Source organism: Oryzias latipes, chromosome 3, assembly GCF_053564925.1.
Source record: "Oryzias latipes strain Hd-rR chromosome 3, Olatipes_Hd-rR_3.1".
NCBI lineage: Eukaryota > Metazoa > Chordata > Actinopteri > Beloniformes > Adrianichthyidae > Oryzias > Oryzias latipes.
In genome coordinates this window covers 28786451-28805602 of record NC_136239.1, presented here as the reverse complement: position 1 = coordinate 28805602, position 19152 = coordinate 28786451, and the positions used below count along the sequence as shown (strand labels likewise).

At 36.5% G+C, this 19152-nt stretch overlaps 1 protein-coding gene across 5 annotated transcripts in view; it reads left to right on the top strand.

Annotated features, from left to right (window-relative positions):
* The window catches only part of ush2a (Usher syndrome 2A (autosomal recessive, mild)), a 190681-nt gene that overhangs the window by 132341 nt on the left and 39188 nt on the right, over window positions 1–19152 (top strand). For all 5 annotated transcript variants that reach the window (XM_078945239.1, XM_023953554.2, XM_078945241.1 and 2 more), the window contains exons 63-67: window positions 6478–6701; window positions 7685–8000; window positions 11455–11652; window positions 11782–11936; window positions 15216–15414. In XM_078945239.1, coding sequence (XP_078801365.1) covers window positions 6478–6701; window positions 7685–8000; window positions 11455–11652; window positions 11782–11936; window positions 15216–15414 — 1092 coding nt within the window. The remainder of the gene's footprint in view (window positions 1–6477; window positions 6702–7684; window positions 8001–11454; window positions 11653–11781; window positions 11937–15215; window positions 15415–19152) is intronic.

The following is a 19152-nucleotide window of genomic DNA, read 5'->3' as shown; positions in this document are numbered from 1 at the left end:
TAGTTTTAATTGAATATTTACTTTGTTTTCTGGTGTTTAGTTTCCTTTGAGCGAATGTTAATCATTGGCAGAAGCCTCTCATCAATTCATGGTCAACAGCAGAGCATTTTAAACGGCAGCATTTGGCCCCTTTGGAAGATTGAGTGTTCTCTTAACACAGGAAGACCTTTTTTCTCTCTAATGTATTTATGATAATGACTTTTCAATTAGGTTTGCTTTAAAAAAAAAGTGTATAGTACAAAACCAGATGCTAAAACAGCATGTCAAAGTGCGAGTGTTCATGAATGCTCTGCAGTTCCCTTTTTTCCTTTGTTATCTTGTAAATGTTGGATACCTTTTAAGCTTAGCTTTTAAAAATATGAATAACTGACAAGAGTTGAATTTGGTGAATTGACATGAAAGTTCTGATTTTACGTTTTTGTCTTTCACTTCAACACCTGATCGTTGTATGTCAGTCGCTTGATAAGGTCATATGACAGTGGTTTTTCTCACAGCATCTAATAATTTTTATCAATTTAAACAAAACCAGCATCAGAACAGCCACGTATGTCCAGACAATGTAGATATGATTGTTTAAAATCACGATAATTAGCTTGTAACTAAGGAAAACGTAGACACACATGAGTTCTGAGACTTCTGCCTTTTACACAACTATCTTTTCACTACTGCATTGCGGCATCTGTCAATTCCTGCAAGGTATGACAGAAAACCTGGGGCCTGTTGAAGTTTAAAACTAAGTTGTTTTTTTACATTTAACCTGAAAAATGTTTTGCTAATTGTGTATAAATGATGGAGAAATTGAATTTTTTAACCAATGATGGAAGTAAAGAGTTAAGTATTTGTGTAGCCATTACATTTTTATGACTTTTTTCCATTATAAATGTACAGCAAACTTTTAAGAATCCCCCCCATTCGCCATTTTTATAGTTTGTTTTAGTGCTTTGTTGAATCTTTTTGTTCACATCCCATTCACTTTTGCCCTGTTTTACAAACTTTTTAAAAACATAAACTTCTTTGCATCTCAGTTTTTAGTAAATCCCTGCTGGGTGGTGACAACTCAAAATCATTTGGCAATCTCCCATACTTGAGAAGCATGCATACACTTATGAAAATCACATACACACACACATAGCTGGGACTATTCCTGTGATTAAAGATGAAGCAAAAAAAAAGATATAAAAACAGACAAGAAGACAACCAATCAGCTGGGGAAAAGAGTTCCTGTGTGTCTTTGATTATGTGTTTGCTCGGCAGCACCAGTAACCCACATGTGTGTGTCCACAGGGGAACGCTGCGCTCCGTGTGAGAAAGTCAATCCACTGTGATTTCATTTCCCGACATGACACATACTCTGGCCTCTGTGGAGCACAAACTGCATGTGCACTCACTTATAAACACACACAGTTTTTTTCTTTTTTTCAAGCAAAGAGTTTATGTCCGGAAAGCTTCAACGGAAGCAATTTTTTCATAAGTTACATTTTTGCATATTAAATTAGTTAAAAACTGTAACAAATGCAGTATTTGTGAGCTTCCAAGAAGATTATTAGCAATCAGTACAACAGTGAATTGGGCTGTAAGGCTTTTAGGTAAATATCTGTATGCTTTCACTTTGTATCATGCCCTTTGTAATATATTCAGGTATTTAAAAGTGTTTAGTTTGTTTAAAGTTGTGGAGGGGTTTTGGTCTCCTAGAGAGCTTGGATAACTTTAATCCACAACACACATTTTTATCTATTTCATTGGCAGGGCTAAATATTGACTTATCATTAAGTGGGAATGACTGAAACCCTAATAATAATTCACGTTGTCTAAGCACCTTGTGTTGATGTTCTGCTCCCGACGCTATTAACGAATGTATGCAAATCCCGCATAAATCTGAAGATTAGAGCTGAAGCTTTCTATGGTGGAAGAGAGAAAACAAATGTGTGTGCTGAAATGTTGCAGTTGTGCAAAATCACACTCAAGCTTTTACGGGGAATTGAAAACAAGGGTGTGTTGTACAAAAGTTGTTAACACAAATCTGCAAGCATGTGAGACACAGCTTAGAAAATTAGAGATTGGATTTCTGCTAAATGCATGATAATTCAGTGCTGAAGATTAGCTGAGGAGCAGAAAATACGTAGTAGACCTTAAGGACGTAGATTAATGTATAGGGAAGGCAGGAGTAGGGAGAAACATAAGGAAGCCACTAATGTGAGAAACAACATGAATTTGATCCAAGGACGTTTGTATTCCGTATCTGTTTTTTTTTTTGTGTGATTTAGCTTTAAAAGAAGTTTTACAAAAGTGACAGCAAAGTAAAACTAACTATGCACAAATAAAATTAAGCAGAAAAATTTATTTAATTACCTAGTCAAGTAATACAACTTGAGAGTGTGTGTCCAATAATGTTTTTGGTGTTTTTAACATGTTCTTGTGGCATTTTTCCCTTGATGGAGGACATATATAACAGAAATTCAGCTTAAAATGACATTTTTGAGACAGGAGCAGAAGAAAAAATGCAGTTTGAAAAACCTTGTAGGTGTGACTTAGGACCTACAATGGCAAGCTGCATTCTCCCTGCTCTGCTCCATTCTGATACATCCACCTTCAGACAACCAGGTCCATGTAAGCCCTTGTTTTCCTCGTCTGAGCTGGCATCTGGCTCCAAACTGTACGGCTGGATAGCTTCAATATTGCTCGTCATTTTAGTTGCACCGGTAATGTTAAGTTGGGTTTGTTAGGGGCTGTAAGCTAGCAGGAGAGAGTGTAAACTCTTAGATAATGGGAAGCGAGGAGACACGTATACTATGTGCCAGTGGTCCCGGCCACAAGTCAGAGGTGAATCTTAAATAAACTCCTGCTGCTCTGCAGACACTGTCCCAGAAAATGACCATTTGTTTTTTTTTTGCCAAAAAACAGCCTAATTATAATTAAAATACCTGTCAGGGTTTTGACTTTTTCCTTAATAAAGAGAAGAACCACACAGGAGATGAGAATTTTTGCTAGACTTCTGCAGAAGGAGAATCAGTCTGTCACAGCGCGAACTGTCACAGAGGAGTTCTGCCTTCCCAGTGTATCAAGTCTGGTTTTATTGGTGGCCAGGGTTGATAACATTAAAAGTAGGACATTAAATCAAGCAGAACAGGAACATCATATTCTTGTATAATCAGAACTTTTCAGGTCATTGTTTTTGTACTGAAAGATAGAACTAAGACGAACATATCATGGTGATAATAGCGTGTAAGCAAATGATAATTACATAACCCTAACAGACCTAGGTGAAAACTTTAACTATTGATCAAAAGAGTGAGAATTAAACACAAAAAAATATATTAATAACAAATCTATTTTCTTGTGATTTAAAAAGATAACGTTGTTGAAGACATAAGCGAGGATACTTGGACGTGGACAGACGAATGGCAAGCTGTCTTACAAACGCGTTGAGCTGTTTATTTTCGCGTCAGTAAAGCTGAAGTAAAGCGTTCAGGCAATTGGCCACCAAGACCCAGCTCTGCAACAGCTGCTGCTGCTAAGTGAGTTAGCAGCCTTCACACTGCCTTTATGTCACCCAATCACATACAAATGCGTTTGCCTGTCACTTGGACCATGTGATGGATGTGCCGAGGTTATAATGCACTGCAACGGTATGAGTGAAAATATGCGCCAGTCTCCACATTTGGCCTTTAAGTGGAATGATTGCCTAAATTAACAACCTTTAATGTGCTCAAAGTGTGAATACCGATTAGAGTGTGAAACAATAAGTTATTTATCACTCCATAACTAGCTGCAGCCTCATTAAAGGGCTAAGGCCATGATACAGAGAAGTGACTTAGTGTTTAATGTCTGCTGTCAAATAAAATGGGCACCACAGCTGGGAGTAGATGGTGCCACAGATGAGCATGTCATCCATTGTTTGGATAAATTTGCTAAATAACTCACAAAATGTAGATTATTTTTACAATGAACTAATCGCAAGAGAATGAGGCTTTCCTCTAAACCCCAGACTTTAACAACAACAAAAAAAAGCTGTTACTGTGGATCTCATTAAAGTGTCATTTGTTTTTCTGCCATCATTAAAGCACATTTTTTTAGTCAAGCCATTTCATGCTCATTTGTATTTCTGATGTATTGTCACAGCAGGGAGATGCTGACTCAGCATTATTGAATATTAAAGCCCTAATCCAGAGCAAGGAAAAAATCTTAGCAGAGCTGGATTAAGGTGTGGACAGAACGGCAACCACCCAGGGTGGTATCTTGCAAGGCACAGCTTGGGGTACCCACATAGAAGGTTTCAGGATGGTAACTTTGGGCTTTTTGTCACTCATTTACATTTTTCAGAGTCAGTGATATCATGTCGTGGTTTAGGTCGGACATTTTTTCGGAGTACTGACCCTGATTTGTGAAGTGGGCATTCTCTTGCCCAGAAAAATAAATGATTCTGAGCTACATTGTTGTTGTACTTTTTCCTTTTTTATACTTAAAAGGTCTGCACTCCCTGTTAACACTCAGATGGTTTCGTAATTATTTGAGAACATTTCTCAAAACAATCGCCTGTGGCTACTGAGTAACTCCATTTAACTGCCTTGCCTTGCTCAAAGGCACCACAGTGGGACACACACTCCTGAGCATCTGTCCAATCAAAGTCTAATTCTGCCAGTATCCAAAGTAGAACCAGTGACATTCAAACCAAAGGTCATATCATGCATGACCCTAGTCTACTTGAGAGGTAAATAGATTGGCGGGGTTCATTCCAGATGAATGCATTTGGACTTTCTGCAGATGAAACAGATCAACTAAACTAGAGGCAGGCACTTATGTACAATGTTCCCTCGTTTATCGAAGGGTTAATGTTCTAGTGAAACTTTATACACTTTTCTAAAACAGACACAAACATTTACATACTTCAGCTTTAGTAACTGAATATTACTTTTGTTTTAATCTCTGATTCTAATTACAAAAAAAAATAAAGAGCATGGAGCTAAATGAAGGTATAAAAATGATTCGTCTTGAAACAATCCTATAGTGGGAAAGGGACCTCTGTTTGAATGACATGTCATCTGTCCCAGTTTGGCTGAACATCCGTGTGAGGAAGGAGGTTCCATACAGAAGTAATGTTTGTACACATTGGTTGGGATTATTTATTATAAAAGGACACCTTGTTTTTTGTTTTACAAAAACATATTAAAAGAAGTTGAGTATAACTGCATCTATCTGACTAATAAACATATTTCTTTTCATGTTAAGTTAAAAAAATAACTGTCAGAACTGTCAAAAATAATAAGTCTTAAAGTTGAGGGGGAAAAAACAATGTTATTATTGATGAGGCTTAAGATATATAGATTTTCTTTATGTATTAGGTGATCAGAAAACTAAAACTGAACACATGTTGACAAAACAGGACATTCTGTAAAATGCTGCTGACATTTTCTTGGTCATTTTAAATGATTCAGAAGGCTTTCAGGATGTTTTTACTAGTTTAACACATCATTTTTAGGCTTATCTGTTTATATAAAAAATCCTCTGTTCTCTAATATTCTTTTTGCCTATTCTCATTTAAGGCCTCTCTATGCTTAACATGCTTTGCCACCAAGAAATCTCTGCATCTACTTTTTAGCCTCCTCTGCACTTTTATCAGTTATTGAAAGCAAGTTACTTGAGTCGAAGACTTGGAGTTGATAGAAATAGTAAGAAAACCTCCTCTAAATTTAATGTAAAGCTGCAATACATTTGTAGAGCAATACAGTGATATCATGTATTTTTAAATGTCACCTTGCTGCTGAAAGTGATACATTGACAAACAGACATCACCTATCACTGTCAGAAATGGCAACTCTCAGAAAAACACGCTTTCTCTTCCCCTGCACTCACATTTGGCGGCCCAAGTATTGGTTCTGAGCCGTGAATATGGGAGAAAATAAGAGATATGCAGGGCTGGATGGACAGAGGAGGGCAGGTTGTTATGAATGAGGATGATAAGAAAATATGCAGAAGGATATTCAACACTTCATAAATACTTTTTCTGTGCAGATCGGTTAGAAGAGATGGAAAAAGGGACTTAAGTGTAGTGGAACATAATCTGCTACTCTTATGTTGGATTGTGGGGTGAGGAAGAAACTACATTTGTGGTGAAAAGCTGGTATTCAGGTATAACGTGAAATGCTTCAAATGTCTATTGGGAAACAGGAAAGGAAAGAAGACAACAATCTTTGACGAAAAAAGAAATAAACAAATGTTAATGATGTGAAAATGTAAGGATTTTGTTTTGGGGGTTTTTGAGCCGCTTTGGCAAATATGTAGTAAAGTGAGATCAAGCTTTTTGAGGGTAAGTTACTTAAAACTGCAGATTTTTTCTTTCTGGAAAAATACTTTTTTAAGATCTCGGAAACTCCCTTTTTCACTTTTTAACATAAAGAAAGCAGATTTTCTTACGGTTTCATCCACAGTAAACATAAAAAGAACTATCAAAGCCAATGACACTTTTTCTTTCTCTTTCAGGGTTTATCTGCTGTGGTACAGAGTACATAAACTCTTCTACCTCTCTTTGCTGTTCGGGCAATGACGGATATCCCATAATACATCCTGCTGGCAATGCCACAGTGACATTGAAGTGCTGTGGGTCAATGGTCATACATCAGGATGAGGAATGCTGCAGTGGGGTTGGATTTGACCCCCAACAACATGTGTGTGCTGACCGCGCCACACCTGGCCTGTTAATACAGGTTTGTGTCTTTACTGCAGAAATTCAATTGGTGATGTATATAAATATAGAAATCTTACTTAAATGTACTGCATCTTTTTGGATTCAGCTGTTATTTTACACAACTTTTGCTCACAATGTATTTTTGATTTATTTAAATCTTTAATTTGTTTTTTAATCTTTTCATTAAAAATGATTATCCAGACTATGTTGGTTTACTGGAGGTAGAACACATCTAATCCTTCAATAAAAAGTTTAAAATTGTGCACAAATCTGCATCTCAAATCATCTAAAATCTCAACATTTGCAGGCCAGTTAAGCAAACTGACTCAGCAAGGGTAATGTTTTTCTAACAAACTGTTAAAATCAACACAAAATAAGAATTTTAAGTGAAGGGCTCATTACAAGTCTGCTGCACAAACTGTTCTTTAGTCAAAACCCTATCAGATGCTTCTAAACACAGAGAAGCAGCATGATTAGCAAGCACTGCAAAGCAGATATTTTGTTCAAGTATGTTAACCAAAATGGCAGGGCAGGGGTTTCGTTTGGGTTCGACACCATTTTTAACACACTTTTCTTTCAAACTCGCTCTGTGCCGCATCAGGAGTTGGTGAACAGACCATCTTCCATTCATCAGCTCGGGTCATGTGGTGTTTGTGTGTTGCTAACTCAGCGTGAAATGGCACATTGATGCACAATGCACACGCACACAATCAGGGACAAAAGGTGGGGACTCATTATCTCTAATGATGTCATTAGGGCTCATGTTCAAAACACTCAACACACACACACACTCAGCATTACACAATCTGTATTGCTACACTTAGCATCAATTTACAGTAGAGGTAAGTAGAGAATTGAGAATATACAACACAAGACAATACTCCAGGAAACTTCTAAAGATGTCACTTAGTTTGCAATGCAACGGGTTTCTCAGAAGATTACATCCTGTGACTACTAACAAAACCTTCTGTTTCCCTCATCTTCCTCACCGCCTCTTTGCAGCATCAGTGTTTGCGGGGCTCTGTGTGTCCTCTTGCTGCAGCACCCACAGCTTACTGTGGCTCCTGTGACCTTGATCCTTCTCTGACTGCCTGCACATGGGTCCTGATTGACACACAATCCATGCCCTACTCGCCGTTTATCAGCAAAATACAAGAGGCTCGCACTGCAGGCCTGTCAGTGCATGCAAAAAGAAATAATACTTACAAAATAGCAGACATATACAGTAGCACTGAGGACATGCCATCCGAGGGAACCCTTTGCCTGTCCCCTGAGGAGGTGGTGTACAGAAGTGATGCCAGCAGTCAGTCATACACGGGTAAGTCATACATTTCTGTGAATGTTTGTGAAAGCAGTGGGCAACTGTTTGGTTTTTGTGTGTTGTTTTCCTATTGGTATTTTTTTCCTTTTTTCAAAACTTTGAATCATCCGTAAATAACAATTTCCAACTATTGTTCATGGCCAAAAGGTTTAGCCAGAATTTTGTCCTTTATAGTAGGTCTTCAGTTTAATGCTTCTTTAAAGATCACAACTGTATTTTGTAAGCTAAAATTCCTGTTTCCAGCCTCATTCAAGGTTAATTGGAAAAAATAGTGGTTCAAATTACTTTTTCAAAGAGAATATCTATAATTTCTCTTTTTAAATGTTTTGTTCCAACTCTTAAATTATACCATTAATAAAAGTCATTTAATATGCAGTTTAATATAGTTTGAGCTTAAGTTTAAACCCATTAGAATCAGTTGTGTGGAGGTTTCCATTGTCTCCTGCTCCTCCAAGGGTGTATAGACGTAGATGTGACCTTTCCAGCCATTCCAGATACAACTCAATGGTAGAATTCAATTCAATTCAATTTTATTTTATTTGTATAGCCCAAAATCACAACAACAGTCGTCTCGATGGGCTTCGAAGTAAACATGAACTCAAAGGGATCATGAATACAAAGAGTTCAATAGGAAAATACTAAAATGAACTAACAAACTGACTAAGCTATACTGGCATCCCTGCCCTTAGACCCCCCTTCGCGGTAAGGAAAAACTCCTAAAAAAACGAAGAAACATCAGGGGTGCCTACATGAAGGAGGGATCCTCCCCCAGGACGGACAGGCGATTTACCAGAACTCTTAGAGAAGAATTAACTTATCTAACCCTACAACTACATATATAAAGTAGAAGATGTGTGACAGCAAAGAAATCAGTAAAAAACATCCATTGACCTGTGTAGATGCAATTGAACAACCATTGTTTCAGCTCCATGAATTGTGGCCTACTTGACTGGCTAAAAGTTGACCTTAGGTGACACATACAATCCTAAATGTGGGCGGACTGCACCAAGTGGGGGTTTGACGGTTTGAAAGTCTCTGTCAAACAAAAGATTGCGCTGTCAGTTGCATGCAGAATGAATCAAAATACAATGTAGAATTACACAAAAAATATTTTTAAAATGTTCACCTCTTAAGACCTGAGCTCTTTTTTGATATGCCTTTTATTATTTCTCTTTGATAGGGCCCTAAGTAAGCCGAATTAAGGTAATATAACCTAAAATGTGATGTCCACACATGTGGATGTCAGGTCCGAAAATGTTAAGTATTACTATTAATTCATGTTTGATTGTTTGATAGCAAATCACAGCAGTTATTTTTCTGGCTTCAGCCGTGTTTATCCCCGAGTTTCTGCAGGTTGTATTTAAGAAGTAAGGTCACGCCTTGGTTTGAATAGGAAGACATTAAGAAAAATGCCCTCAAGATGCTCTTTTATTAAAAAATAAAACATCTCTTTTACCTGAACTGAAATACACATCTATCATTGATGTACTATATGTTTTTTTTGTGTTGTTAAATCTACTTCCGTTTGGTAATTGGTAGTTTTAAAATTTCTTATGTTTTTTTCTTTAACTTTGAACTGCGCTGATGCTTTAGAGTCCTTCACAGATAGACGAGGAGCTACTAACACCAAACAGCCATCGATGTATAGCAGGGCTCAGTGAACATGGAAGTCGGCAGAAAGCTGCGTTTAAATGTGTTGGCCAAGCAATCGAGGGGCTTCACATTTGCTTCCACATATTCTGGAACACACACACAAACACACACACAGACACACAGCAGGACAGCTGTTGCTGAGTATATTAGAAGCTGTTACAAGCTAACTTAGTTGATGCCACGTGTCATTAAAACTTTGAAATGGGTATTTAGATGCCATTTCACTATTCCCTGCAATTTATCAGCCCAGTGGGAGTAAGAGCAGGTGGGTGTTTTTAAATGTGAGACCACATGTTCAACTTGAATAGTTTATTTAGCAAAAAATAAATCTTTTTTTTTGGGGGGGTATACGGAATATTTGGTGTATGTTTACATTTAGTGAGTTTCTGTGTGGGTGTGCTTTTCTACTTCTGCGTATGCGCTTGATTACTTAGAGTCTGGCACAAGGTGGGAAAGATAAGACTTTCTTGGTGATGCTGTGACACCATCTGGGCAGACGCACATAAAGCTGTCGACACCCACCGTACACCAGATGTTTCTCATGCACACGTACACTAAAACTGATCATACTATGCTGCTGAGAGGGAAAAAGCACAAAGAGGGATCACACCCATCAACTTGGATAAGGTCTACATAGGCTTTTATAAAAGAGAGCCTTTATCTTTCATTTGGAGGCTGTTACATGTACATGTATGTATTTAAAAAAACGATTACTGCTCTGCCAGAGAAAAATTTATTAAATCACAACTGGAATGTGTGTGGAAAAAATAGCTCACTAACCTCATAATTTGAAGTAATGATTGAGTGGGAGATGATGAAATGCGGGATCAGGATGGCCGTATTGTCTAATTTGCCCAAAACCACTGAGGTTTATGGTGTCTATTGGAGGTTCAGGTTTAACTACATCCCTGACATCTTCATGCTTCTTATTTTGACAGTCTATTCTGCAATTTATCCTTAAAACATTTCTTCAAAAGACTTTTCTTACCTTAAAGAAAATATGTTTGTTTTGAAGAAGAACGGTATTCTCATTGCAATTTTTCCAGTAAAGCCATTTGTATTCAGTCTTTATTCATGTGTCTTAAATTAGCACCTGATGAGACATGTAGCTTTTTTTTGCATTACCAAAACAAGGAAAGAAAACCTAATTGTCAACATTTTAACTGTTATTATTAAATACATAACAGTAACAAATATCTTCCATTCTCACATATTTTTGTAAAAAAATGTAAAGTGAGATTCGTTATCAATAATCAAATAATCAAAGAAAGGAATTACATGTTTTATTTTTTATTTTAGTTTTATGGACAAAATCCTTGTTTTTGTTTTGCGTTGTTTGCTAATGGCAGTAGTTTTTAACATACCACAATCTTCAGCAGAAAATAACGTGTAAAACTGTTATGTGAACCAAATTTGTGGCATAGTTTTTTTTTATTTGCTCTTTTAGATCATCAGTGTAAAAAATCTCAGCATGATGCGTTTTTCTGTCAGAAACGTTAGACAAAGGCCTTTTTGGTTTTTGCAATTTGCATAGTTAAGGAGAGTTTACATACTTTTGGTTTTTGTTGTGCAGTTTTTAAAAAACGAATAAATCTTTGCAACACAACTCTGTTTTTTGTAACCATTAAACTTTTGAGAATAAAATTCAAAATTTTGACTTACCAGAAGGAGCCCTGACCAAAAAATATGTAGTTCTGTAATATTTAGTTCTCTTGTTTCTCTTTTTAATTGGAACAACATTTTGAGTGGTGCATTCTTTAAGGGAATACATGTGTACTTTTTTCCTGTTTTGATATAGATTCTGATTTGGAGCCCTTCACTGTATACGAGTATAGAGTTAGCGGTTGGAACAGCTTTGGCTGGAGCTCCAGCAACACTACAGCAGTGACAACCAGTGAAGACAAACCCTGGGGTGTGGCCCCACCCCGCTGGAGTCGCCTAGGAGAACGAGACGACATTATCCAGTTAAAATGGCAAGCTCCTGCCAGACCCAACGGTTTGTATGTCCTTAAAACATGAAAGTTGTATCTTTGCAAACATTGGAGCACTGGATTGAAATTAATCCGATAAATGAATGCTAGAAACATTTTCAAATGAGTAGCAACAATTGCAGTTTCCTTTATAGGGCGGATCACTCATTATGTTATACTGAGGGATGGACAAGAACGTTACCGTGGAGATGAAAGCAGTTTTACTGATGTTGGTGGGGTCAGGCCTTTTCAGGAGTATGGTTACCAGCTGAGGGCCTGTAATCGAGCAGGTTGTACTGACAGCACAAAGGTAAGACTGCTTGATTAACATATAAAAGATGATGCAATGACACACTTTCTGATGCCTTGAAGTTTGTAGCGCTTTTGTTTTTTTTACTCCATTTAACTTTGAATTTCACAATCGAAGATATTGAAGGTATAGGCCAGCTCATTACAGAGTTATGTTTTTTTCTATAACCTAGTGAGATTGCTGTCATTACAGTGTTCCCTCATTTACTGTGGAGGTTATGTTCTAGAATTAACCCACGGTAGATGAGAACACAAAGTAGGATCACAGATCACAGGATCACACTTTATACACTTTTCTCTCTATTTTAAATTCTCAAAGTTTAAACATTTGCAGAAAATTTTGTTCAGTTTTTTATAGAATGAAAACAGGGGTCTTCTCGGTATCAAAGATTTGAGAAGATTTTACAGCCTGAACACATTCTGCATCGGAGACACGGCAAAGAAGAGATTGATTGACAAGGTCAGCAGTCAATCAGGATGCACTGCGCTCCTAAAAAAGAATAAGAAACGTACACAATTTCACAAAAAAAAAAAAACAACAAGAACTCGACAGGTGATATGCCATACGGTGAGGGAATAGTGTACAAGTTACCTATAAAAGATATATCCGTACAACGTGAACACTCGCCACATTCAGGACTCTGGTTTTGGAGAGCACATGTCTGTGGTAGTGGCTCTCATACAATAACATTTTCTGGTTGAGAGGGATGAACATTCAAATTGATTTAAAGCCAATTGAATACATTTTTAAATGACAATTTATTTTTCAAATGCAAAGACTTCAGGGACAGCAAGACGTAGACATATTTTGTTAAAATGGTGAAATGAAGTGCCTACATGCATTACGTGAAAACAGTTTTACTATAACTTAATGTTTTTGGAAAGGGTTGATCTAAAAAAAAAGTTGTTCCATGTGTCTTTCTCTGTAATAAATCTAAAAAGCCTAAATAGCAGGATATTTTCCAATTAATAAGTGCATATTTTTATATAAATTAACCCTAACTTTATTAAATAAAAGAAAAACTGATATTATTTCAGGAACAAAAAATGTTTGGTTTGTTTTTGAAAAAACGTGTTGTTTTTTTAATGTTATTTCATTCTTTCAGTAATTAAAATGAAACTGCATTATGTCTCAGATAAAAATGCGTATAGATAGTTATGTATTCATTTTTTAAGCTCTGCTATTTGAGTTCATTTATAGGTTTTTTGAACAAGCTCTCATGCTAATGTCAGGGAAAATCAAACCTACATTTTTACCCAAATGTGCAACAAAGCATTCAAAAATTTTTGCTGCTTATATTATTATAGAAAGAATGTTCACAGTACATCAGCACTTTGCATCCCCTACTTTTTTTTATTTTGTTTATTTATGTCATTACACTTCTTGATGTGTTCCAGCAGGAATTTTCAGTCTTCTTTACCATTTTTGATACATTTGATAACAAAACAATAAAGTAAAATTGTGAAAACCTTTTTGTCATTTGGAAGGCTTGTTTTCCCAACTTTGATGTGACTCTTTATGTATGAAAATGTAGGTTTGTATTGATTTTTTGGAAGAGGAGAAACTTTCAGAGGCTCATGACTGCAAACTTTTGTCTGTTTAACTGAGGCCAGTGTACAGACCCACCCACACTACAAACTCGATCCCTGCCTTCCATGTTTCTCTGCCTAAGTCCAGGTCTTACACACGTACATGTTCACACAAGCACATGCACACACACACACACTCCCAGTAGAGGGTGGAAAAGGAGTGAGATGTATTAGTTTGTACACCAGTGAAAATTGGCCAAACAGTCCCAATTATGGGATAACTTGAACTAACCTAATACACCACTGCAATTACCTGGCATCAGTTACCTCTCTCTCACTCGCACACACACAGTCGCACACAAGTGCACACCCGCAGTGACAACAGAAGGTGCTGATGTAATACAGTCGGTCACTTAGAGCAGGAAGAAGAGCGATTGGTCCTCCTCTGACTTCCAATCCTTTGGCCCTGTGTTCTTTGCCATTTGTCTCCTGTCATTTGCCTGATCTCAACATTCCAGTTCCGTTTTTTTCCTCAACAGTTATCGGTTTACTTTCTTAACCTCTTTTATCTATACGCTCTTCCCACTGTCCAACCAACCAACAATTATGGACACTTTTCCAAAAACTGCAGTCTGATCTATCTGCAGTCTGATCTATCTTAAATTGATTACTCAAAACTCTTGTGTTTAAAGTGCATCATCTGCTGGGCAAATTTAAGAAAATGTACTTTTGTGCGCCTTTAAATCTAGTCTTCAAAGTTTTAGTGAACTGTGAAAACCCAGTCCAGTCTTTTGAATCAAAATACTGGTTGCTGATAAATCATCAGGTATCTGTGGAAAACTGAAGAGCCTGAAGAACGTTTTGACGGTTGCATTCAGCATGTGATGGCATCATTCTCCACATTCAGAACTAAAGAAAACAAATCTATAATCATCATAACCTTTGGGTCTTTTAAAAAAAAGTATATATATATATATATTGTCGCGTCTGCTTTTAGCACAGTGAACGGAGGAAAAATGAATTACCTTTAGTATCCTACTTTTTTACAAAAATGTGTAAATTATTTTTGTTTTGTTCTAATAAAATTTCAGTGTGCAAAAAAAAAAGTTACCAGTGGTTATTTTCCACCAAAGTGTCAACTTCAGGGTTACTTAATTTGAAGTCCTTACGCTGGGTTTGAATTAACATTGAGGAACTCCCTGATTGGCCCTTTGCCTCAGATGCATCTCTTTATCGTCTTGTGTTTCCTCTGCTTTGCTTCTATTGGTGTGTTCACCTGTATGTACCTGTGTGTGTTTATCTGTGCACTCCTGCCCGTGTGTCTCCTCGGTTGTTGTAGCAGTGCTCTAATTGCGTAGCACTATGTGGGACAGCTGGTAAAAGTGCTAGTGACAGTCTATTAAGGCAGGATATCCCTCTTGCCATTAGAAGCAGATTGCCCTGTGATTCTGTGGGCGCCACATTCGCCCAGCATTCACAGAGGCTCACAGGAACCACGTGTGGAATTTACAATGGAGTGGTCATCCTTGGTATTGTACAACCAAATACAACACTTTGACTGTGCTCAAACTACTTTATTTTTTATTTGATGAGAGACTTTACATTTCAACCTACATAGAAGTCATACTTAATTCTTTTAGGTTTCACATCTGGAGCTACATTTTGTACATAGCTAGAGCAGAAATCCATCTGTTTTCTGCTTGCTGTCTTGGACTTTTCCATTTTCAGGGTGTTTGCTAAATGTGTCCAGGTGATGGCTGTGACAGTTCAGGGAGTCCCAGAGGGCGTGCTGCCTCCAGTCGTAAAAGCTCTAAGCCCCTCCTCCCTAAGCCTGAGCTGGTCTGAGCCTTCTCGTCAAAATGGAATCATACAACTTTACCACCTGAACCAGACTGGCATCGGAACCGTGTTCACACACACTGATGGACCCAAAAATTATACTGTAAAAGGTAGGAAATGTGCATCATTACCCCCTCAAGTCATCTGCCCACCTTTGCTTCCTTTGTCTTCTTTTCACATCTTCTCTTTTAAAGTGTCCTTTCAGCATCATTGTTTGTTTTTTTTCTTCAAGTTCTGAATATTTGAGGACCCATTTGTCTTCCTGCTTTCTCTATTTGGTTATTTATTCAAAATTAGGGTAGAATGTTCACTAATCTTAATCCAGTTGTATAATAAAACAGCAACAGGTTAACCTATCCCATAATTGTATTTTTGAGATTCAACAGATTTAGTGCCATTGGTGGCTCTGCCACATAAAAGTGTTGACCCAAACTTATAGGCCCCTTTATTTGTGATTTGGGATGTTGTTCTAATTACAATGAATTATGCCAAATTCCTCATAAATACTATCAGAATTCTAAAAATCTCCCCCTCTTGTGAAACCATCAGAGATCAGTGTAAAACAAAATTGCATTCCAAATCAAATTTAACTTCTGTTAAATGCTAAAATAAAGCCTCAAAATCTTTTTAGGTGGAAGTTCTCAAACAGTTTCCCTTTACAGCTCTCTCATCTTGGACTCGGACCAGGCACCAGCTTTGCCAGTAGCCAGTAGTCTATTCCCATGGTGCCTGTGGTTGGCTTGTGTAGTCAGAAGTTGCATTCATGTGTGTTTATATGAGTAGGCAAGAGACAAAGTAGACGGTGCCAAATAGAGACAGTAATGTGCTGTAATACTGTACCAGCCTCAAGTGCCAGTGTAAGCAAGCAGCATGTGTGTGTGAAAATCTCATGTCCCCCAGTGAGACACTGGAAAACCATGTGCAGTCAGCCAAAACCACTACTGAGGCAGCCTCTCCCGTCCCTTCATCGTCTTGTATATATGTCTGCTGTAGACCTTTAAAAATACACTCACTTAAAACTTGTTTATTCTAGGAAAACATTATAAATAAAATTGTTCTTGTTATATAAATGATTAAGAATCTTCAAACATCTAAAAAGCTGATTATTGCATTTTTTTATGTTTAAGAAATTATATTGTACATCTGCATTTTATTTAGTTCTATTAAAAACTTAGAGCATAAATTCCAGATCATATTTTTTGTGGGATTTTTTTCTTCCACTTTTTACAGATTGGCTAAGTACCGGTAGACATTTTTGTAACATTTGGTAAAAGTAATTTATTTTATTTGTTTTTTTATGGCCTGTTTGTCACTTAATTGTATGCAAGCAACGTTTTACCTGGGGTCTTTTTAAATCCAAGAAATTAAAAGAGAACAATCACTTAAGTGGAAATAGAAAAAATCCTATTTTTATGTTATTTTTTCAGATTGTAGCGCGTTTGAATGGAGACATAAGCATTCAATGACTTTTCACTTTACTTCCACTTACATAATGTAACATGATTGTGAGTCTCTGAAAGCTGGTTGCCATTTCAGACAATTGTTTCCTGAACTTGTTTGAAATCTTGTATGTTTTACTTTTCAAGATGAGACAGAGACGGCTGTATTCCTACAGTCCTGATGACATGAGATAAGTAGCTTGGATTACTGATGAAAAAATAAAAATAAAATAAAAAAAACAACAGGGAAAAGACAAATATCTGGCATCATTGTTTTCTATTCTTTCATAATACCCCATCTGGATAATTGCAGAGGAAAAAGTATGACGTTAGCTCAACCTAGAGAGAGGAAAGGATGGAAAAAGAGACCAGAAATATTAAATATATTTACGTCTGAAAGATGCATAAAATTTATGCTTTTCAGGAATAAGCAAGAAAAGAAACAGTGTAAGGACTTGGACAGATAAAAAGATGGATGAATGAATCTAAGTGTTTCCAGTAAAATATGAGCAGAAATAATTGCTGTCCTATTCCTTCATCCTTAATGTTTAATATGCCATTTTTTATCTTGACTACATTTCTAGTTTCATTTCCAGTTTCTGGCAGGGACACCCTCAAAGTGACACCTCAGACACACAAAAAGAGTTGTTTGTTTTCGTCAGATATTAAGATAAATACTTACAAAATATATGACATGATAAATACTTCTCAGGCTGAAGAAACTGTCCGTTAAAGTCAAAAACTAAAAATCACTTGTTTTATGTCTTAATGATTAAGGCCCATAGAAAATAATAAACAAATACAAAATCTACCTATGATGAAATTAAATTTGGTACAAAAACTATAAAAATATTGTTTTCTAGACTCTAGAACTATACTTTGTTTGGGGCTGCAACTTTTTTCTATTATTTTACCCCAATGTTGTAAAAATACTCCAACATAAACAGTTCTATTCTGTCAAAATCTAAAAATACAAAATGTACCTTTATTTATGTGTATATGTTCCCTGTTTTTATTATTTTTGCATTAAGAAAAATCCCACTTGCAAATAACATTTTTTAGCAGTTTTGAAAAAGAAAAAAAACTTAATAAAAAGAATTAAGCACCACTGTATAAAGCGACCCCATGTGAATCAATTTTAAGTATTGCTATCATTAACTCTCAATGAATTATTGCCTGCAATTATATAGATTATGGCATTAATCATGTGTTTAATTGGTCTTTTGTAGGCTCATTATTAATTCAGAACAGCAGGGAATTGAATGTGTTCTTTTATTTATTAACGCATTTCCCCTAAAGCATCCACTTATACTTATTCAGAGGCATGTAGACGTTAGAAAATTTCGACTTATAAATTGACGCCTTCTTTTAACACTTCCTGAATATATTTATATGTTTGAAGAACTCTCTTCAGAAGGATAATTTTTGACATAATGGAGCCTCGTTGTGAGTCTTGCTTTTCAATATAACATTGATGCGCAACAACAACAGACTCATTTACCACTTGTTACATGTAAGCAGGCAAACAGTGTCACCAATACAAACTCGAGAACAAACCGAGAAATACATCTGGCATCTTCTGAGCATTGCGTAACAAGATAAATATTGTGTGAGTTCTTTGAAAAGTTGTGGATATGCAATTCTGGTAAATACCAAAGAGAAGAAAAAGCAAAACTGTTTATTAGCATTTTTTTTGCATATGAACTAACAGATAACTGCAATTTTGGAAAGACAAGGGTTATTTTGCTTTATGAGATTAAATTGTCTTTGTGTATGTGTGTGTTGGGGGGGGGGGGGGGTGTGTTTGAATCTGATCTTATTATTCCATCCCAGACAGCCTCTACATTAGGGAGTCACACACAGGAAGTCAAACTCTTAATTATTTAGAAGAGCTGTTATCAAAGCTCACTTTCCTCCGTCCTGCTTCTTACTCTGTTTCTTTCCTTCTTTTCTTGCTTTGTCTTGAAACATCTTTTTTTTAATTCAGATAGAAACAAGAAAATGTCTTATTTTTTTGTGCTTGATGATTTGCAAAATTTTGCTCCACATTTGTGTCTACTTCATTTCTTTTAGTTTATCTCTTATTTCCTAATTATTCAATTTTTTGTTTGTTTTTTTTTCTATATACTTTCCACCTATATAATCTTTTTTTTTTAGTTATTTCCCTGTATATGTTGGCAAGTGTGGATTTGGATTTGTGTACCATTACGCAAATACATTATGTAATGCCAACAGTGAAAGGCCTTTATTTGTAAATCAGATGCTTTATCTGCAACACACATGCCTAACATAAAGCTCAGCAGTTTTGACAGTGCTTCTTGTTTGTTCTGTTCCCACAAACAGCTTCTCTTCTTGACACTTTGCTTATTCAATAGCTGCAAACCCACGACGCGCCATCACAGATCCAGA